At 45.7% G+C, this 18727-nt stretch overlaps 2 protein-coding genes across 3 annotated transcripts in view; one reads left to right on the forward strand and one right to left on the reverse strand.

Annotated features, from left to right (window-relative positions):
- Positions 1-4950, forward strand: part of SECISBP2 (SECIS binding protein 2) — a 30023-nt gene extending 25073 nt beyond the window's left edge. The window contains exons 15-18 of the mRNA XM_082241543.1: positions 983-1203; positions 1399-1553; positions 2827-3028; positions 4826-4950. Of these exons, the coding sequence (XP_082097669.1) occupies positions 983-1203; positions 1399-1553; positions 2827-3028; positions 4826-4890 (643 nt within the window). The 3' untranslated portion in view covers positions 4891-4950. The remainder of the gene's footprint in view (positions 1-982; positions 1204-1398; positions 1554-2826; positions 3029-4825) is intronic.
- Positions 4951-9997: 5047 nt separating this feature from the next.
- On the reverse strand, positions 9998-17069 carry LOC309542752 (uncharacterized protein). Of its 2 annotated transcripts, XM_082241690.1 has the most exons (5): positions 16957-17069; positions 15701-15728; positions 13156-13359; positions 12098-12195; positions 9998-11018 (listed from the first exon to the last, which is right to left on the reverse strand). In XM_082241690.1, the coding sequence occupies exons 1-5, from the start codon at positions 16975-16977 to the stop codon at positions 10989-10991; spliced, it is 381 nt and encodes a 126-aa protein (XP_082097816.1). In that variant the 5' UTR covers positions 16978-17069; the 3' UTR covers positions 9998-10988. The 2 variants fall into 2 exon arrangements, with proteins under 2 accessions (XP_082097816.1, XP_082097817.1); XM_082241691.1 differs by lacking the exons at positions 15701-15728; positions 16957-17069 and adding an exon at positions 14568-14619.
- Between the last annotated feature and the right edge of the window lie 1658 nt (positions 17070-18727).

The following is an 18727-nucleotide window of genomic DNA, read 5'->3' on the forward strand; positions in this document are numbered from 1 at the left end:
GGTGATTCCCAGACCGTCCGCGGGCCGGATCCAGAAGGCAGTTGGGCCTAATCTGGCCCCTGGGCCTTACAGTGGTGCCTCGCAAGACGAAATTAATCCGTTCCGCGAGTCTCTTCGTCTTGCGGTTTTTTTGTCTTGCGAAGCACGGCTGTTAGCGGCTTAGCGGCTATTAACGGCTTAGCGGCTTTAAGAAAAAGGAAACAAACTCGCAAGATGTTTCGTCTTGCGAAGCAAGCCCATTGGGAAATTCGTCTTGCGGAACGACTCAAAAAACAGAAAACTCTTTCGTCTTGCGCGTTTTTCGTCTTGCGAGGCATTCGTCCTGCGAGGTACCACTATAGTTTGCTGACCCATGTGTTTACATGAAGGCTTTTGACCCTTAGTCAGACATGGATTTCTCGACCTTCAAATATCAAACTGTTGATATTTTCACCCCTCCCATTGACAGAATCTCCTGATCTGATGTTTTGAGAAAGGAGGGAGTGGAAACTGCTCTTCTACTCTTCCGCTCCTGCCTGACTGCCGGACTGTGTGTGTGGAGAGTCTCTTATCTATGTAGTGACTAGATGGCTGAGTGGGAGCTGTAACATTCATGCAAGCCAGTAGTTCTTTAGTTTGTAGTAGCTATTAGAAATAAAAGAAGTTATGCTTCACAGCTAGCTTCCGTGTTATTTATAGTCTGCATGAGTCTGGTGCTCACAATACACAGTTGTGGGTCCAGTGCACTGGGACCAGCTTTCCAGGATTGGGAGGTCTCTGAAAGTGCTCCAGTCGCCTAGCCCAGTTGGGGCAGAACCAAGTTATTGAGCCCAGTCGCTGACATCGCTTGAAAGGCGTACTGACACAAACATGCTAATTACTTCTGGATATAGTTTGCTAATTTTGTGTGTGTGTGTCTTTGGATAGAGTGGATGAGAAAGAAAGGAATGTGGGGAGAATCAGACACTTGCCATAATACTGAAACAATTGGTTCTTTCTTTAGTTACTGCACCCAAGTTCTCAGCAAAGAGGTTGACAGCTGCGTAACAGATCTCTTGAAAGAATTGGTGCGCTTCCAAGACCGCCTTTATCAGAAAGACCCAGTCAAGGCCAAGACGAAGCGCCGGCTTGTTATGGGGCTCAGAGAAGTGCTGAAACACTTGAAGCTGAAAAAGTTGAAATGTGTCATCATTTCCCCCAACTGTGAAAGAATCCAGTCAAAGGGTGAGCCTTTCTATTAAAAGTATGGCAAACTGAAGCAAATGCAGATCAGATTTCCGGTGGAGGGGTGTAGCTGAAGAACAAGCAATGCTGGTTTTCTCTTAAGATGTATCTGGGTGAATGAAGTCCTTTTGCCAGCAATGCTAATGAAATTGACCAGTTCTGATGCTTTTAATCCTCTTATTTGTTTTACCCCAGGTGGGTTGGATGAGACTCTGCATCTCATCATTGACTCCGCTTGTGAACAGAACATCCCATTTGTGTTTGCTCTCAATCGCAAAGCTCTCGGGCGTTGCGTGAACAAAGCCGTGCCAGTCAGCGTGGTGGGGATTTTCAGTTACGATGGCGCTCAGGTGAGTTGTGCGAAAGCTGCCGTTGTGCCCTGTTCTGCATTATGCATTTCAGTTTCAATGCAGCGGTACCTTGGTTATCAAACTTAATCCATTCCGGAAGTCCATTCCAAAACCAAGGTGCGCTTTCCCATAGAAAGTAATGCAAAACGGATTAATCCGTTCCAGACTTTAAAAAACCCCCTAAAACAACAATTTAACATGAATTTTACTATCTAACGAGACCATTGATCCATAAAATGAAAGCAATCAACAGTGTACTGCAGTCATACAATCAATCAGTAGCTGAACACACAGTCACAAAAACAAAACAAAAAGAGCCACAAAAACACAAAATAAATAGCAAAAATAGACAGCGTAACACTCAAAACGGAAGTGTGGCATTCAAAACGGAGCACGTTTGGCTTCCGAAAAAAAGTTTGCAAACTGGAACACTTTCGGGTTTGCAGTGTTTGGGTTCCGAGTTGTTTGAGTACTAAGGCATTTGAGAACCAAGGTACAGTGGTGCCCCGCACGACGAATGCCTCGCAAGACGGAAAACTCACTAGACGAAAGAGTTTTCCGTTTTGGAGGTGCTTCGCAAAACAAATTTCCTATGGGCTTGCTTCGCAAGACGAAAATGTCTTGCGAGTTCCTGCGGGGGTTTTTTCCTCCCCCCCCTTTTTCCCAAGCTGCTTATCAGCTGATCCTAAGCCGCTTAACAGCTGATCCGCTTATCAGCTGATCCGCTAAACCGCTTATCAGCTGATCCACTAAACCGCTAATAGCGCTAAGCTGTTAATGGGCTTGCTTCACAAGACGAAAAAACCGCAAGACGAAGAGACTCGCGGAACGGATTCTTTTCGTCTTGCAAGGCACCACTGTACCACTGTAGAAGCTTTTAAACTCTTTGGCAGCTAATGCTGAAATGTTTAAAAATATTAACCACCCTTAATTGTCTGGGAGCACAGTGTCCTTAAATCACCTTAGCCTTGTTGAGGTGTTCTATTTACTTTCATGCTAGTGCCCTTCCCATCACCCTCCGCAAGTTTGAGCGCAGTTAGCTGAACAAATAGAGCTTAGGGGGAAATCGACAAATAAATCCTCAACAACGTTCTGCTGCTGGGACCACTGAACAACAATTTTGGGATCTTTGATCTTTTCCTCTTTAAACATTCGTGTGAAATAAAATTGTGGAGCACATTATCTTCTTGGGTTTGTGGAGAAAATGCTGAAAGCTTGGCGAAGCACTAACCCAAAATCCAATCTTAGTTTCCCGCTGCCTTTATACCCCTAGGACTATTTTCACAAAATGGTGGAGCTGACAATGGAAGCGAGGCTGGCCTATAAGGAAATGATTGCGGCATTGCAGAAAGAGTCAGCTGAAGAAGAGAAGGAAAGTGACTCTGCAAACTTGAAAACCCTTTGTAGAGAGCCCAGTCCACTAGAGGCTGGTGAAGTACCCCTTCCAGAGTCTGATGAGGATGTCCCAAATTACAGTGAGTTGTGTGTGTGCGTGATTTAATGTGGTCAGTCTTCTCTCTGGTATTAATTGGCCATCTTGACTGTTTGGAACAGGGGTCAGCAACCTTTTTCAGCTGTCCACCATCCCTCAGACCATGTGGGGGGCCGGACTATATTTTTTTTTTTTGGGGGGGTGAACGAATTCCTGTGCCCCACAAATAACCCAGAGATGCATTTTAAATAAAAGCACACATTCTACTCATGTAAAAACACCAGGCAGGCCCCACAAATAACCCGGAGATGCATTTTCAATAAAAGGACACAATCTATTCATGTAAAAACACGCCGATTCCTGGACTGTCCGTGGGCCGGAGAGAGAAGGCAACTGGGCCGCATCCAGCCCCCAGGCCTTAGGTTGCCTGGTTTGGAACATGAATGGCCTGACACAACTCTTTAATTTCTGGTCTTTCTTGATTTGTCAGATATGCTGGTGCTAACTTTGCTCACTTCGAAAAAAAGGAACAATCTCACGTCCATGTGTGTTGCCTTTTGTGCTGCCGAGTTCAGTAACTTTGGCCACATAAATATGAGTGACTGTCCCCAACCAGTCTCTTCTGGCTATGAAATTGCTGTAGCAAGGCCTCTTGGGGTGGGTGACAGGACAGTGTGCAGGGAGCTCTATGATACCCATATGCAAAGGAGTTTGTGAGAGAGGGAAATAGAAAAATGGTGTTGGCCTGTCTGGGGAAACCAAACCTGACAAGCAAAACAAGTGTTGCTTTGTCCATCTCAGTTGTTGTAATGAAGGCTGGCATTACGGTAAACACTCTCAGGCCTGCCAAACTTCTCGCCCATCCATCATCTTTGGGTACCAAACTTAATCAACATTGTAGGATCCCCCTGCAGAAATCTACCTCAGTTCCAAGCTCCCTCCAGCTGAGAACGTGATTTCTTTGCACCTGCTGTCAGTGATTCTTCTGGTTTACAGACTCTTCCCTTTTTCTTCATACGGGTCAAAATATTTTTATTTTATCGTTTTGCTGCATTTGACCAGTCATGGGAAATATTGATGCGATGGCAACCACCAAGTTTATTTTGCGGATGCCAAACATCACTTTGTGAGAGCATCGCACTTCCTCTACAACAGGATAAATCCTTCACTGATCTTTCCGGAGTTCTGGGGCTCAGAGTGCTGAGCCACTGAGCTACCGTGTGATTGTTTTCAGATGGAGGCCTGCCAGTCTGACTGTTGCTTGTCTGTGTCTCGGAGAGAGAGTGAAAGCGAGCTGTTCCTTTCTCTTGTGTCATGGAACATATGGGGCTGTTCATCTCGCTTTGCTGCCCTCTACGGCTTCCAATGTTAGCTGCATGCTCTTTTCTAATTTCAGCTGATAAACTTTGCTTCAAACAATAGATTCGACTGGGCATTATAAAAGTTCGTTTGACAGAGCTCTCTAGCTTATGCTTTCTTTCATAGAAGAGCGTAACTAAAAGCAATACAAAATAGATAACTGACAGCTGACAACAAATTAAGCAAAGCTCTTATCGCATGGAGCCTCTTTCCCTCCCCTTCTTTAAACCTGGCCCTATTCCGCTGCCTAGATTATCTTGTTTCCTGCGTAAAGAGGCTAATCCTTGAGTCCTTGAATTATCAAGCATTTGGGGATCTCAGTGCCTGATAAAGCAATTCGAAGGTTTAAAGTGTGTATGATAGCATTTCCAAATGCAGTTTTCTCAAGGCTGTGGTGCAAACAAAGCATTGCATAGCTGTCCTTGCATTTGTTAGTCTGAAAAAAAATGTAACGCTAACCTTCATACATTTTTCCCCCTAGTTAAAATCTGGAAGCGGAAGCTTGAAGAGGAGTATAACCCATACACACTGGAGCTGGGAAAATAGTCAACTTCTGAAATGTTGACCTTGGGTTTTGAAGAACCTCAGTAAATCAAGACTACCTTATTTGGCCTTATTTGACTTCTTTTTTAATTCAGAAAAATTAAGTGTATGTATATATAGATATGTAAATAACTAAATTATCTATGATTAATTATCCAAACAATATGGCTTATAATGTTAAAAAATTGTCTTATGATTGTACCTGGCAAATAATCACAATGGAACACGCCGTTTTGGAAACGTGGTTTGTTAAACCTTACAAAGCCACTGCTGACTTGGTTGTTTAAAGGTACCTTAGGGTTTTCTGAGATGGTTTGCGGGCTCTTTGATGCTGGGGAATGCAGTGGTTTCATTCCTTCTGCACTGACGTTGGTGGCCTGTGCTAGTGGAATGATGGAAGCGGACCTATTTAGATTACCCTCCAGCCGTAGCAAAGTCCTTTAAGCCCAAGTACGTGATGCCGGCCTCTGCTGTGTAAAGGCAGGGAGTCCATCTGACAGATCTCACCAGTTACACTAGTGAACTTGGCTTTAGGCAACGTGCTGCCTCATCATCTATGGGAGCAGCTTACTTTGCGACCATGTGAAGGAGAGGGCGGAGAGAGGAAACAATGACCATCACCTTTGTACTTTCTCCATCTGCTGTGTCAGTGGATATACCATACTTTTCAGTGTATAAGATGATGTTTTTTACTGCAAAGAATGTTAAAAATGGGGGGGGTGTTCGTCATCTCATACACAGATAGTGCAGAGGGGAGACGGGTGTTTGGTTGATGTCGCGAGCAGGAGCTTTTAAGCTGTGATTGGGTGGGTGAATGGTGTCTGCTGGTGGCTCCTTTGGATTGGTGGCTGCTGCTGTGGCAATTGTGTGTGTGATTTGTGGCTGCTTGCGGCGATCTGGCAGACGCTCGGTGGGTTATGTTGCACGTGGAATTGGTAGCATCTGGTCAGTCAGTTGAGCGATTTTCGGCATTCCCCCCCACAAAGGCTTTAGTCCCCCAAAATAGGGGGCATCTTATACATGGGGGCATGTTATACACGGGAAAATACGGTTCTGGGGGGTCCACAGGGAACTGCAACATCGGGCAAAGGCAGAGACCCCTGGAACAACCCATCAGTGAGGTGGATGCTTGCTTCCCAGGCTCTGGGAATGTTGGAGGAGGAAAACCTACTGGGTGTTCAGGTGGTGGTGGTGGTGGTGGGGATAAATGGAGAGTGAGAAATAGCAGGTTTTCTTCACTCTCCATTTATTTCCCCCACACACACACCTGCAATAGGAAGTTGTTTGCCCAGTGTACACCTTCCTCAGCCCCTAGCTCACACATCTCAATATAACCCTGTGTACCGTATTTTTTGCTCCATAAGACACACTTTTTTCCTCCTAAAAAGTAAGGGGAAATGTGTGTGCATCTTATGGAGCGAATGCAGGTGGGAGGCTCTTGCTGGAGCCGTGCTCTCTTTAAAGAGCCACGCGGAGCGTGTGGGAGGCTCTTGGGGGCTTTTCCGCGAGGTGGGAGAAGGGACTGATGGGCTGCCCTCTGTCCCTTACCCCACCTCCCGGAAAAGCCAGCAAGAGCCGCTGCCACGCTCTACTCAGCGCTCCCTTGCAAGGGCTCCCTTTCGTCCCTCATCCCGATTTGCTGGGAAGCCAGAAGAAGAAGAGGTGCTTCACACCTATCACTCTTGCTCTGCTGGCTTCAGCGAGAGCTGTGCAGCTTGCTCTGCTGGCTTCTCAGTGAAGTGGGAGGAGGGACATAAGGGTTTAAAGCAAGAAAAGTGAGAGCTGCTTACATGCTCTGCGCAGAATATTTTTTTCCTGCTTTCCCCTTCTAAAAACTAGATGCGTCTTATGGTCAGGTGCGTCTGACGGAGAGAAAAATATGGTAATTGCAGGTCAAAGCTCTCACGTATGAGCTTGCTTTCCGATAAGGTGTGGTTTTTCATTTTAATCTTAACTTTCTCTCTACTGACAAGAGTGGAGTGTTGTAGAGCCTCTTTACAAAACTTTTAACGCCCCACAGTTTCATGCTTTGATTAGGTTGCAGATACCATAGGGGTATCTTGAGACCTCCAGGTAAAGGGTGGTATATACATTCAATAAATAATAATAATGATAATAGGGCAACTTGGTGTATAGATAAACTATTATGTACAAGCCTATTACCAAAAAAATAAAATAAAAGAGAGAGAACTAGGCTTACTTCAAATATAATCCCACCTAGTAGAGCATTCAGCTGCTTATTAAACCCTGATAAGTGGTATTTGGAAGTATGGAAGACTTTTAAAACTAATTTCTTCAAAGTCCCTAAAAAGATGCCAGGAAGAAAACGGTTAACAAAAAAAGAACTGTGATGACATGTGATGGCATTTAAGAAGACTGATCATAAACTGGATTGTCTTTTACAATAATATGAGAGAAGTACTGAGAAATTACTGTTCCTCAGGTTCCACTTTGGCACAGCAACAGTTTTGACCCCATGTGAACTGGAAGGTGAGAGGCGTGGGGCGAAGCTTGGTTTGGGCTATCATCAGGCCGCCTACAGTGACAAAGGGCTTTTGATTTCAGCCGGGAGCACCAACTGCTGTGGAGGAGTTTGGCACTCTCCTCCCAAAAATGTTCAGCTGCTCATATTCCAGCCAGAGAGACTTGGAGGACTCCTGTCCTTCGCTGACCGTTTTGTACTGTGCCTTCCCGAACTTTTCTATGTCTTCAGCCAGCTTGGGTTATTTGGTAACTGTAAAACAAAGCTAAATGGCTTACAACATAACATTTATGCTTAAGTAATAGGTGCTCTTTCCTGGTACTGTGGCCAGACTTTTATTGCGGGGACCAAAAGGCTGTTTTTGCTTTCGCTGTATCTTGTGTGTCTTTTTTATTTTTTAAGATGGACACTTTTCTTGTCCATTCTTGTAATTCAGTAACATCGGGTTTCTTCCCCTGTACTGAACTTAGCAGGTGCTGTTTGCCCTTTTCATAGTGTTGCTTTTACGTAAGACTTAAAGGAAGAGACTCGATGTTCATTCAGAAAGTACATCCTGCAAGGTTACAATTCAAGGACAGGACTGGGGAACACTGATTTCTCCTGGCCTATACCTGTGGCCAGTTGCCAGGCAGTGCCTTAGTGCCAGGTAACTGATAGGCGGTGCTGGAAGCTGTGAGATAGCTCAGTCAGTAGAGCATAAGGCTCTTAATCTCAGGGCTGTGGGTTTGAGCCCCACATTGGACAAAAGATTCCTGCATTGCAGGGGGTTGGATTAGAATGATCCTAGCGGTCCCTTCCAACTTTACACAACTTGGTGGTTATACTAGGCAGGGTCAGTAGCAAGGGCATTTGGCTAACTATTTGTTGTTGTTGTTTAGTCGCTTAGTCGTGTCCGACTCTTCCTGACCCCATGGACCAGAGCACGCCAGGCACTCCTGTCTTCCACTGCCTCCCGCAGTTTGGTCAGACTCATGTTGGTAGCTTCAAGAACACTGTCCAACCATCTCATCCTCTGTTGACCCTTCTGATTGTGCCCTCAATCGTTCCCAACATCAGGGTCTTTTCCAGGGAGTCTTCTCTTCTCACGAGGTGGCCAAAGTATTGGAGCCTCAGCTTCATTATCTGTCCTTCCAGTGAGCACTCAGGGCTGATTTCCTTAAGAATGGATACATTTGATCTTCTTGCAGTCCATAGGACTCTCAGGAGTCTCCTCCAGCACCATAATTCAAAAGCATCAATTCTTCGGAAATCAGCCTTCTTTGTGGTCCAGCTCTCACTTCCATACATCACTACTGGGAAAACCATGGCTTTAACTATACAGGCCTTTGTCGGCAAGGTGATGTCTCTGCTTTTTAAGATGCTGTCTAGGTTTGCCATCGCCTTCCTCACAAGGAGCAGACGTCTTTTAATTTCGTGGCTGCTGTCACCATCTGCAGTGATCATGGAGCCCAAGAAAGTAAAATCTCTCACTGCCTCCCTTTCTTCCCCTTCTATTTGCCAGGAGGTGATGGGCCCAGTGGCCATGATCTTCGGTTTTTTGATGTTGAGCTTCAGACCATATTTTGCTAATGAAACTATTTGTAGGACCCGCTTTAATTCCCTAAAACTCTAAGCCTGGATACTTAATTTAACAAAACCTACTATCATAAAATGTGTCAGCCGGCTTCAGATCCTGTGACCCAACTGTGACAAGTGTATGGCGGAACACTTGAAAGCAGCACATTATTACTACTTGAAACAATAGTGGAAACTTATTTTGAGGGTTGGCGGTAGTGTTACACAATAGCAGTGGGCAAAGATGTCCAGCAAGCCTGGTGAACGGAAATTGCAATTTATCCCATTTATCTGGGAGTAAGCTCTATGGAAGTTCTTGAGACTTCCTTCCAATGAGATATGTACAGGAGTGTGATGTGAAGAACTTTCTCTGTTGAATTTGACCTGGCTCATACTACTGTTTGGTCAGCGGCCATTGCCTTTCGCCGATCATGAAAGCAATTGTTTCCATCCCGGTTTGATTTGTGTTGTTAGATCTTGGCTTTCTAACAGGAGAAGTGGATAACTGCAAGTGTTTACCACAAATGTATGTGGTTTATTGCTAGTACAACAAAAGGCACAATTTAAAACTAGATGTGGGGGAGCACAGACCACTTCTCAGGGAGAGCTCTAGGCTTGGCATGTGTGTCCAGCTGCCTTGGCACGTTCATTCATAACAAGGAACGATAATCACTGGCGTTATCCTGCAAAAGTAGGCAGCGCCGTTGGGAGTATACAAGCTGCCATCTGCCCTGTAACAATTCTGTCGAAATGCTGACCCCATTTCAGCTAATGAAACATTAAATCGCAATCAAACAGCAAACCTTTCTCACTTTCACCAAGTGATTCGTCAATGTATTTATAGCGTCGTGAACCAAACCAGATCGTATGCTCGGCAAAAATGCTCGTGCCCAATATATATTTTTTCCTGTTTCTCCTTTCGACATCTGTGTAAGAAGAAGTTTGAGTGGGTGGGGATGCTTGTGAAAGGGAAATGTAAACAATGTTGAGCATTCAGATCTGGTATGCACTTATCTCTGCCATATGATGCAAGAGTTTAACTTGATGAGTCTTTGTGTTTATAGGTAAAAGTAGGTGTGTGTGTTTTTGTTTTAAGGAATTTTGTGGCAGTGGAAGACTTCTTAGACTTTGGTTTTGGTTGCTATATATTTTAGCTCAGAGATGGAAAACCTGTAGCAGCCTCCTAGCCATTGGACCACAGCTCCCATCTTCGGTTACCAGTGGTTACTGGATGGACTTGATGGAAGTTGGAGTTCACTATAGTCAGGTGGTCCCTATTTTACCATTAGTTTCACAGGAAAGTGAGGCGACCAGTAGGACTGGGCCAGATATCAATACATCGTCCAAAACTGCTTTGAGGCCCACATCGGTTTTGCAATTTTTGACCTGGCACTATATCGTGAATCATGGTGTGCGTATGTGTATGTGCTGTGCAAAAATCACAATGTGGGAAAAGCCGCAAAGCCAGTGCGTTGTGATGTTTAGCTGGTGGTGCAACACAGTGTTGAAAGCCAGATATCGCCCAGCCCTACTGACCAGCCGATGTAGGTGTTAGAATTGCCACAATGAAACTGTATTTGCACAAATGAATTCTCTGGGAAAGTCGCAACTATTTGTTTCTACAGCACTCCTTGAGGGAAATCAATCCTGTGTACAAACACAGAGGGCTGAAAGCCTTCAGCCACCTGCTTTGCAGTAGGCATTCTTAACAATATTTTAATTGATGCTATGAAGTGGTGAAATTTAATTTACTGTAGCCCATTGCCGAAGCATAAGAGACCCAGTATTCATGGTCTGTTTTACAGGCTGAGACAAAAGTCAGCGCTGTGGAGTTTATAAACAACACATTACCAAACCTCATATATCCATTCTTTTCCTTTTGATGGTGGAGATAGATGAGTCTAATAGCAACACACTGTTATATATATATTCTTCAAGTCAGTCACAAAACAACAGATAGGAAGCAGTGTTCTTCAAAGCAGCGAAGAGACTGCTGTGCTGCCAAATGTCAAAGGGCTCTTCCATCGTAAGCTGTTTCCAGTTCTCAGCCACCACTTCCTGCTTCTCATACTGCGCCTTTCCGATTGCAGCTTTCCTAAATAAGAATGAATCAGGACAGAGAAAAAGCATTTTAATTCTCCCGTGCCACTAGTCTACATCAAACTTCGCTTTCCATGAACTTAGTAGTTAAATTACGAATCTCATTTTCCACGGATAATCAAGAGCTATCAACTGTATAATCAAGACTTTGTACGTTCTCCATAATTTGCACTGCACTGTAATACCTTATTCAGCCTCATTGCTGTTTTCCAGTAAATTTCAGCCCAGCAGAACTGACGAAAACTGACAGCAGTTCTGTTAATTCTGCTCAGAAAAGAGAGGCGTGGTGGGAAGAACAACTGAAGATTGGTATCTCACTGCTGTGTGCAAAGCAATAAAGCGCAGCTTAGGAAATCTAAAATTTATCTTAAAAGGACGTCCATGAGAAAGTACAGATCCTCAATAAACTTTTCTGGGAAAGGTCTATCTTCCATAAAGCAGGGAAATTTGGACTGCCTGCAGGCTTCAGTGCTTACCGTCTCCTAAGCCTGGGGTATGGGGCCTTCCTGTTCAAGCATGGAGCGAGGCTCTAGCTGTCTTCTGAACTATGCAATTTGTGAGAAGTAACAGTATGCCTTGAGGGGGCTGGTGCAGATGCCAGCTTCCTTTCTTTGGACTGCCTTGGTGTGTGTGATGCTTTTGGTCAAGAACGCCAGAGGCATGAAAGATCAGGCAGGAAGACTAGTGGGGAGCATTGCTTTAGCAGCTGTATGTGTCACTCTGATGGGTCTCGCATCAGCATGGCTGTGTAAGCAACACTCCCATCATCTTTGATGTGTAATGAGCATATGACTCTAGCTATCGGAATCAAATGTGGCGATAAGAGGAAAGGGGGAAGTTGGTCTGCCAGGCTGCAACAAACCAGTACCAAGAGATATGCTGGGTTTGATAGTCGCTGCGATCTCCAAACCATTGTGGGGCGCACGTGCGTGCATATTAACACTTTAAAGTGCAAAAATGCCAAGGGTCTCTTTTTCTCTTGGCCAGGTAACAGACCTCAAATGCAAAGTGCCAAATTTCTCCAAACTGGGCAGCAGAATGTGGGTACGTGTTTGCCTGTTTCATACCACCTACCCAAGTTTTTTTCCAGCTCTCCATCCTTCTGTCATGCTCGCTGACAACGCTTCTCCAGTTAGCAAATTCCTTTGACCAGGTATCCTGGTAGCTGCTGCCTGCAAACAGTAAGCAATTAAATGACAAAGCTGGCACCTGTTAAGAATTCAAGCACTGGTTTCTTTAAAAAGATCATTTCAAAGTGCCATAACTGGGACTTCCCTCCTAAACATTTGACCTTTTCCGATACTTAGCATACCCGAGTAGCAATTGTGAAAACCAAAACTTTCGTTCAGCACAGCAACATTTCAGGGAACGCACAAACAGGCACACAGCCCGCCCCTGCAAATGGCAGTCAACTCTTGTGCAGTTTGCAAAACCTAAGAAGATGAATATGAGTTTCACATATAGAATGGATTGGGTGGTAGTAAGAGCACATATATGGGATGCGGGTGGCACTGGGTTAAACCACAGAGCCTAGGGCTTGCCAATCAGAAGGTCGGTGGTTCAAATCCCCACAACGGGGTGAGCTCCCGTTGCTCAGTCCCTGCTCCTGCCCACCTAGCAGTTCGAAAGCACATCAAAGTGTAAGTAGATAAATAGGTACCCCTTTGGTGGGAAGGTAAACGGCGTTTTCGTGCGCTGCTCTGGTTTGCCAGAAGCGGCTTAGTCATGCTGGCCACATGACCCAGAAGCGGTACGCCTGCCCCCTCGGCCAATAAAGTGAGATGAGCACCACAACCTCAGAGTTGGTCTGGTGTCCCTTTACCCTTAAGACCGCATATGTGTGGACCAGTGTGTTCGCGTCTATTAAACTGCCCAGCATCAGGATTCCAGCTTTTCCCACAGTTCACGACCTCTGCTGCCTTCTATTGTGACTACAACCAATGACTTGTGACAAAATGAGTCTGTGTTTTTAAGTGCCACTAACTTGTATCTCACAAAAGGGAGTGAATCAAAATAAAGAGGGGTTCTTGCGCCTCTCTGGGTTTACGCCGCCTTTGTAGGTGACACCAGATCTGAAGTTCTGCCTGCTTAAATATCCCAAAACACGTCACTCCTCGACGTCGCACCATTACCTTCAACAGTGATGTAGGATGTGGAGGTTTTGGTTCCAGCTTTGGAGATCACACGGCAGCAGTATTCCGAATCTTGCACTATAGCATCTTTCACCCAGCTTAGAAGATGCCGTCTTCCATCAGCCAGAGTCTGGGTCTGCTGGCTCACACACGCTTCCATTTTCTGCCCATTTTTCCCCCAAACGAAGTATGCATCTCTGGGCCCTGTGGAAAATTGCAGTTGGCTAATTATTATGACAGATGGTACACGAAGTCCTTTTAAAGCAGGCATTGGGAACTGCAGGTGACGAGGCCTCACCTGGACTCATTCGGTCCATGAGGCCATCTTCTCCCAGTCACACCCACCTATCATTCACCTGATGTCACACGATATACTACTACTAATAATTAAATTTATATACCTCCTTATACCCAGGGGTCTCAGGGCGATTCACAGAATAAAATCAATATATAAAACAACAAAGTATAATAATAGAAACAACAACCCAATAGCCCCCCCCCAAAAAAACCCCACATTTTAAAAGGGCATAGGATGTCAACCAAAGGCCTGGTTAAAAAGGAACATTCCCTGGGGAGAGTGTTCCACAGATGGGGAGCCACTGCAGAGAAGGCCCTTTTTCGTATTGCCACCCTCCGGACCTCTCGAAGAAGCACACGAAGAAGGGCCTCAGAAGATGATCTCAGAGTCTGGGTAGGTTCATATGGGAAGAGGTGGTCCTTGAAGTACTGTGGTCCTGAGTCATTTAAGACTTTATATGTCAAAACCAGCACTCTTAATTGGGCCCGGAAACTAATTGGCAGCCAGTGCAGTCAGATCAGGATCGGTGTTGTATGCTCAAACCATCTTGCTCCGGTGAGCAACCTGGATGCTGAATTCTGCACTGGCTGAAGTTTCCGAACCATCTTCAGAGGCAGCCCTTTGCAGTAAACTGACCATGAGGTCACCAGAGCAGAGTCAACAGTAGTGAGGCTATCCCTGTCCAGATAGGGGTGTAGCTGGACCACCAGCCGAAGCTGATGGAAAGCACTCCGGGCTAATAATAATAATATAACAACTACTTTGTTATTTGTGCCCCACCCATCTGACTGGGTTCCTCCAGCCACTCTGGGCGGCTTGCAGCACATACAAAAACATAATAAAACATTGAACATTAAAAACTTCCCAATACAGGGCTGCCTCCAGATGTTTTCTAAAGGTTGTATAGTTCTTTATCTATACATCTGATGGCAGGGCATTCCACAAGGCGGGTGCCACCACTAAGAAGGCCCTCTGCCTGGTTCCCTGTAACCTCACTTCTCGCAGGGAGGGAACTGCCAGAAGGTCCTTAGAGCTGGACCTCGGGGTCTGGGCTAAACAATGGGGGTGGAGACGCTCCTTCAGGTATATATAGGCGCAAAGGAACAATGCTGACCCTTGGAGCACACTCCTGTTCGTTCTTTTGCAAGCATAGCTTGTGTTCACTGTCTTTTTCAACAGCTGTGGAACTTTTCCAACTCTTCCTAGGAAATGGAAATTGAAGTGTTTTGCACTTTAGCAAAAACACCCTTTTTTGAACCTGGAAACTCATCTCTTTCTTCCTTTATAATGAGATGCAACACTTCTCCCTTCAAAGCACTGGTCTCTTTTCATGCACTTCTCTTTCTGGCCTTTGGTCCAGCTTGTAAATTTTGCTGTGGCTAGCTATCCTTTTATTTGAGCCTTTTAATTGAGACCATGGCAAGGCCCAATCCGCAGGATGAGAGCTGAGAGCATGGCAGGGCCGGTTCACAGCTGTACCAGGTTATATTGGGTCGACAATATTTTAGGGGTGTCAATGAAGCACACTGCACAGATACATATCAGAATGCCCTGACTACTTGGGAATCATATGACTGTGTGTGATTCAAGTGTTGTCCGCCAGCACAATCTATGGCATTTGCAAGAGATCATGGAGAGAACTTCTCAGATCACACGACATGGAGCAGCAAAGTATCCGGAAGTGCTTTGAACACATAGGCCAAAGTACTCTATAAACTCCTGCCTAATTTCCCGTTTATAGCAGTTGGTGGAACAAGAGGCTATTGGGGAGATGTGTGTCCACACAAGCAGAGGGTTAATACAATCTGCAGATTGGGGTGGGGGAAAGCGGAAGAATATGAAAGAGCTGCTGGACCAAATCCGCCGCTCTGCAATTCTAAAGACACTATTATCTCAATATTATTTCCAAAACGTCAGTCTTCTTGGAAGCTGGTCAAAACATATAATTCACACAACTCATTTTCCAAGCAGACTACCCAAAAGAAACAATCTCTTCTGATAATAGCCTGCAGATAACTTCAGCAACCTACAATCTTTTTGGTGGCTTCCCAATCGTGGACAGGCACTCTGGGGGGTGAGAGAGTAAGTGCTAGCTGCGCTGCTTTGCTCCTTTTCCCATGATTGTCATTTCAAGCACAGTTATGACCTCAGTAATTGTAATCCACAATTAAACCGGCAGCCCCAGTTTGGATCGCACGGGTCTCTACAGTCCGTCAAGGAAACAATCAAAACATTTTGAATACTTACGTTCCACTTTATCTCCTCCTCCTGGATGCTTGAAGGATCAAAGAATTCAAAAGTTATAGGGTGTGTCAATTAAAAGGCACACAAAATAATTAGTACATTGGGATCGATAAGAAGGTATTCAGAAGAACATATGCTGTCAGAATTTTATTTTTTGAAAGTACAGGAATGCACAAAAGGAAAGGAAGAAATAACCTATCTGGAACTCGGAGACTTTGTGTGTGTTTTCCAGTTTTGCAGGACACGCACCTTCTCTATAAAAAAGGCCGGCCTATAGCTATTTCCACATGGAATCAATATCTGATCCAGGAGACAGCTGCCTCAATGTAAAATTCTATGCAGCTCTGGTGAAAAACAAGGAATTCAAGTGAGTTCGGCCACTTGGTGAGCCACTACTAAGAGCCTTCTATCAGGGTTCTGAGTTCATCTTCCACAATATTGTCTACACTGACTGATGGTGGCTCTCTGGGACTTCAGACACGTTGCCTCTCTCTGCCCAAGGACTGAACTTGGGAGCTTTTGCATGCAAAGAAGATGCTCTACCGCAGAACGTCAACCCTTCCCCAAGCATAGCCCCCATAAGGAACCCCCACACAGATGCAATTTGGATTTGCAAACCTGCGCACAAGATTAAATCCCACTGGTCACAATGGGACATACCGCTGAGTAGATTTGTATAGGATTATGTTACATTTCTTCCATTCACTCAAGGCTCTTAATGCAATTATATTTTGCAAGTACACAGCCCCCTACTTATCAGATTTATCATCCTCTTTGCTATTATTCACACAGCGCCATCAACGTAATTGGCATTTCACAAAGCTTCCTAAGTGGGGAAAAGGGGTAGCTGACATGATTCACTCCCTGCCTCCCTTGGTTGAACACTACTTGACTGTGCTGTTAAGGCACATTGGGGAAAGGTTCCTGCTCCCTAGGGGTACACCTAGGGATGCAGGTGGCCCTGTGGCCTAAACCACTGAGCCTCTTGGGCTTCCCAATCAGAAGGCTGGCGGTTGGAATCTGCACAACAAGGTGAGCTATTGCTCTGTCCCAGCTTCTGCCAACTTAGCAGTTCTAAAGCACACCAGTGCAAGTAGATAAATAGGTACTTCTGCAGTGGGAAGGGAAAACTGTGTTTCTGTGCATTCTGGTTTCCATCACGGTGTCCCATTGTGCCAGAAGCTATTGTTAGATCCATCATGAGACGTCTGACAGCTTCTAATCACAGATACCAGCAGCCTTCAAGCAAGCAAACTTGCCTTATTATCGCTCCCTAGCATCCCACTGCCAGAGGATTCCCTCCTTCCATTCACCAGTTTGCCTCCTCCAAGTATAAGAAACGGGCAGTGCTGAATGTCACATCCATTGCCAGGTGTGTCCTGCTGGAAATAGAAAAGGGCTTTCCCCTTGGCCTGCCTTTATATCCACTCAGTTGCCAAGTGCTTTTGTGACATCACAAGAAACCCACAGCCAATGGCAACAGCTGAGGAGGCATCATCTTCATTGCTGTGCGCCTCACAAAGGTGGGTGGACCTATCAGTGATTGTGTGCTTGTTTATTCAGGAAGTGGGTGGAGCTCTGGTCTAAACCACTGAGCTTCTTGGGCTTCCCAATCAGAAGGTTGGCGGTTCGAATCAGTGTGACGGGATGAGCTCGCTTTGCTCTGTCCCAGCTCCTGCCAACCTAGCAGTTTGAAAGTACGCCAGTGCAAGTGGATAAATAGATACCACTATGGCAGGAAGGTAAATGGTGTTCCCATGCGCTCTGGTTTCTGTCACAGTGTCCCATTGTGCCAAAAGCAGTTTAGTCCTGCTGGCCACGTGACCTGGAAAGCTGTCCGCAGACAAATGCTGGCTCCCTTGGCCTGAAAGCGAGATGAGCGCCGCAACCCCATAGTCGCCTTGGACTTGGGAGTGCACCTTGCTGCCATTACAGGACAGACATTCCTTTCTCTGCAACAGTAACAACCCTGGGAAATCAAGACTTCTAAAACACATGTGGAGCCTACAAAAGTGCGTTCACCCTCCAACCACTGGAGGGGTCAGGTAAGAGCACTCCTCTCCGCTCCTCTTGATGCTAATTGTGTGGTGAAAGCAGCACAAAAAAACAGCCTCTCTGTGGCAGACGCTCTCTGTTGGGCCTGTGTTGTTTGAAAGTATTCGCCAGGTGACTCACCCACCCCTGTATGAAGTTCCAGGCACATCTGGTATTGCTATGTTTCATCTTGTAACACGATGCAGGTGAGCACTTTAGGATGTTCCAGGCCAGGTCAGAATACCAGTTCCAGGAAAAGATGTCTTTAGTGGCATCTCTGTTGTACCTATTTTCTCCCTCCACCCCACATCACCCCCTTTAAAGGAACACTATTAAAACCAGCCCCATGGCTGGTTGCAGGGCATGGCACTTTCTCTAGCTGAAGCTCTGGCAATATGGCTGGGGGAGGAGAAAGAGACTCAGGCTAAGGAGACTTGTGTTCAGTCGTTCCAGCTCTGTTCTGGAAGTCCATTCAACTTCCAAAACGTTCGGAAACCAAAGCACGGCTTCTGATTGGCTGCAGGAAGCTCCGGAAGCCAACCGGAAGCCGTGTAAGCCCCATTGGACGTTCGGCTTCCAAAAATAGTTCGCAAACCAGAACAGTTACTTCTGGGTTTGCAGCATTTGGGGAGCCAAAACGTTCTGGAACTAAGCTGTTTGGAAACCAAGGTACGATTGTACTTGTGGCTGCTGCCACAAGTCCTTTGTGTGCCACAGCTCACCAACTAGACAAGAGACCTGCCAAGTAGATTCTCTCCCCCACACCCATTCGCCACCTTCATGCGACTGCGAAACATTCCTTTGGAGGTGCTGAGGAAAGCACACGCTAGCAAGCTAACCTACATGGTGAACCAGTGGACATTAATTTCTTGGGAGTCGCCACCAAAGCCCAGTAGCCTCCGTCACTGCACAGCACAAAGCTGTGCTTAGAAGAGAGAACCAATTCACACAACCAAGTCGCCCCCCCCCCCCCAAGGTGGTGAATTTCCTCCCACC

Source organism: Podarcis vaucheri, assembly GCF_965113315.1.
Source record: "Podarcis vaucheri genome assembly, chromosome: 11".
NCBI lineage: Eukaryota > Metazoa > Chordata > Lepidosauria > Squamata > Lacertidae > Podarcis > Podarcis vaucheri.

Excerpts from the sequence above, each read along its gene's own strand:
- LOC309542752 (XM_082241690.1), bottom strand. The coding sequence starts at position 16,977 with ATGCTAGGGAGCGATAATAAG. Across the intron at positions 15,729-16,956 it reads TGCTAGGGAGCGATAATAAG|CATCCAGGAGGAGGAGATAA; the intron begins GCAAGTTTGCTT and ends TGATCCTTCAAG. Across the intron at positions 11,019-12,097 it reads AGAGCTGGAAAAAAACTTGG|GAAAGCTGCAATCGGAAAGG; the intron begins GTAGGTGGTATG and ends ATTCTTATTTAG.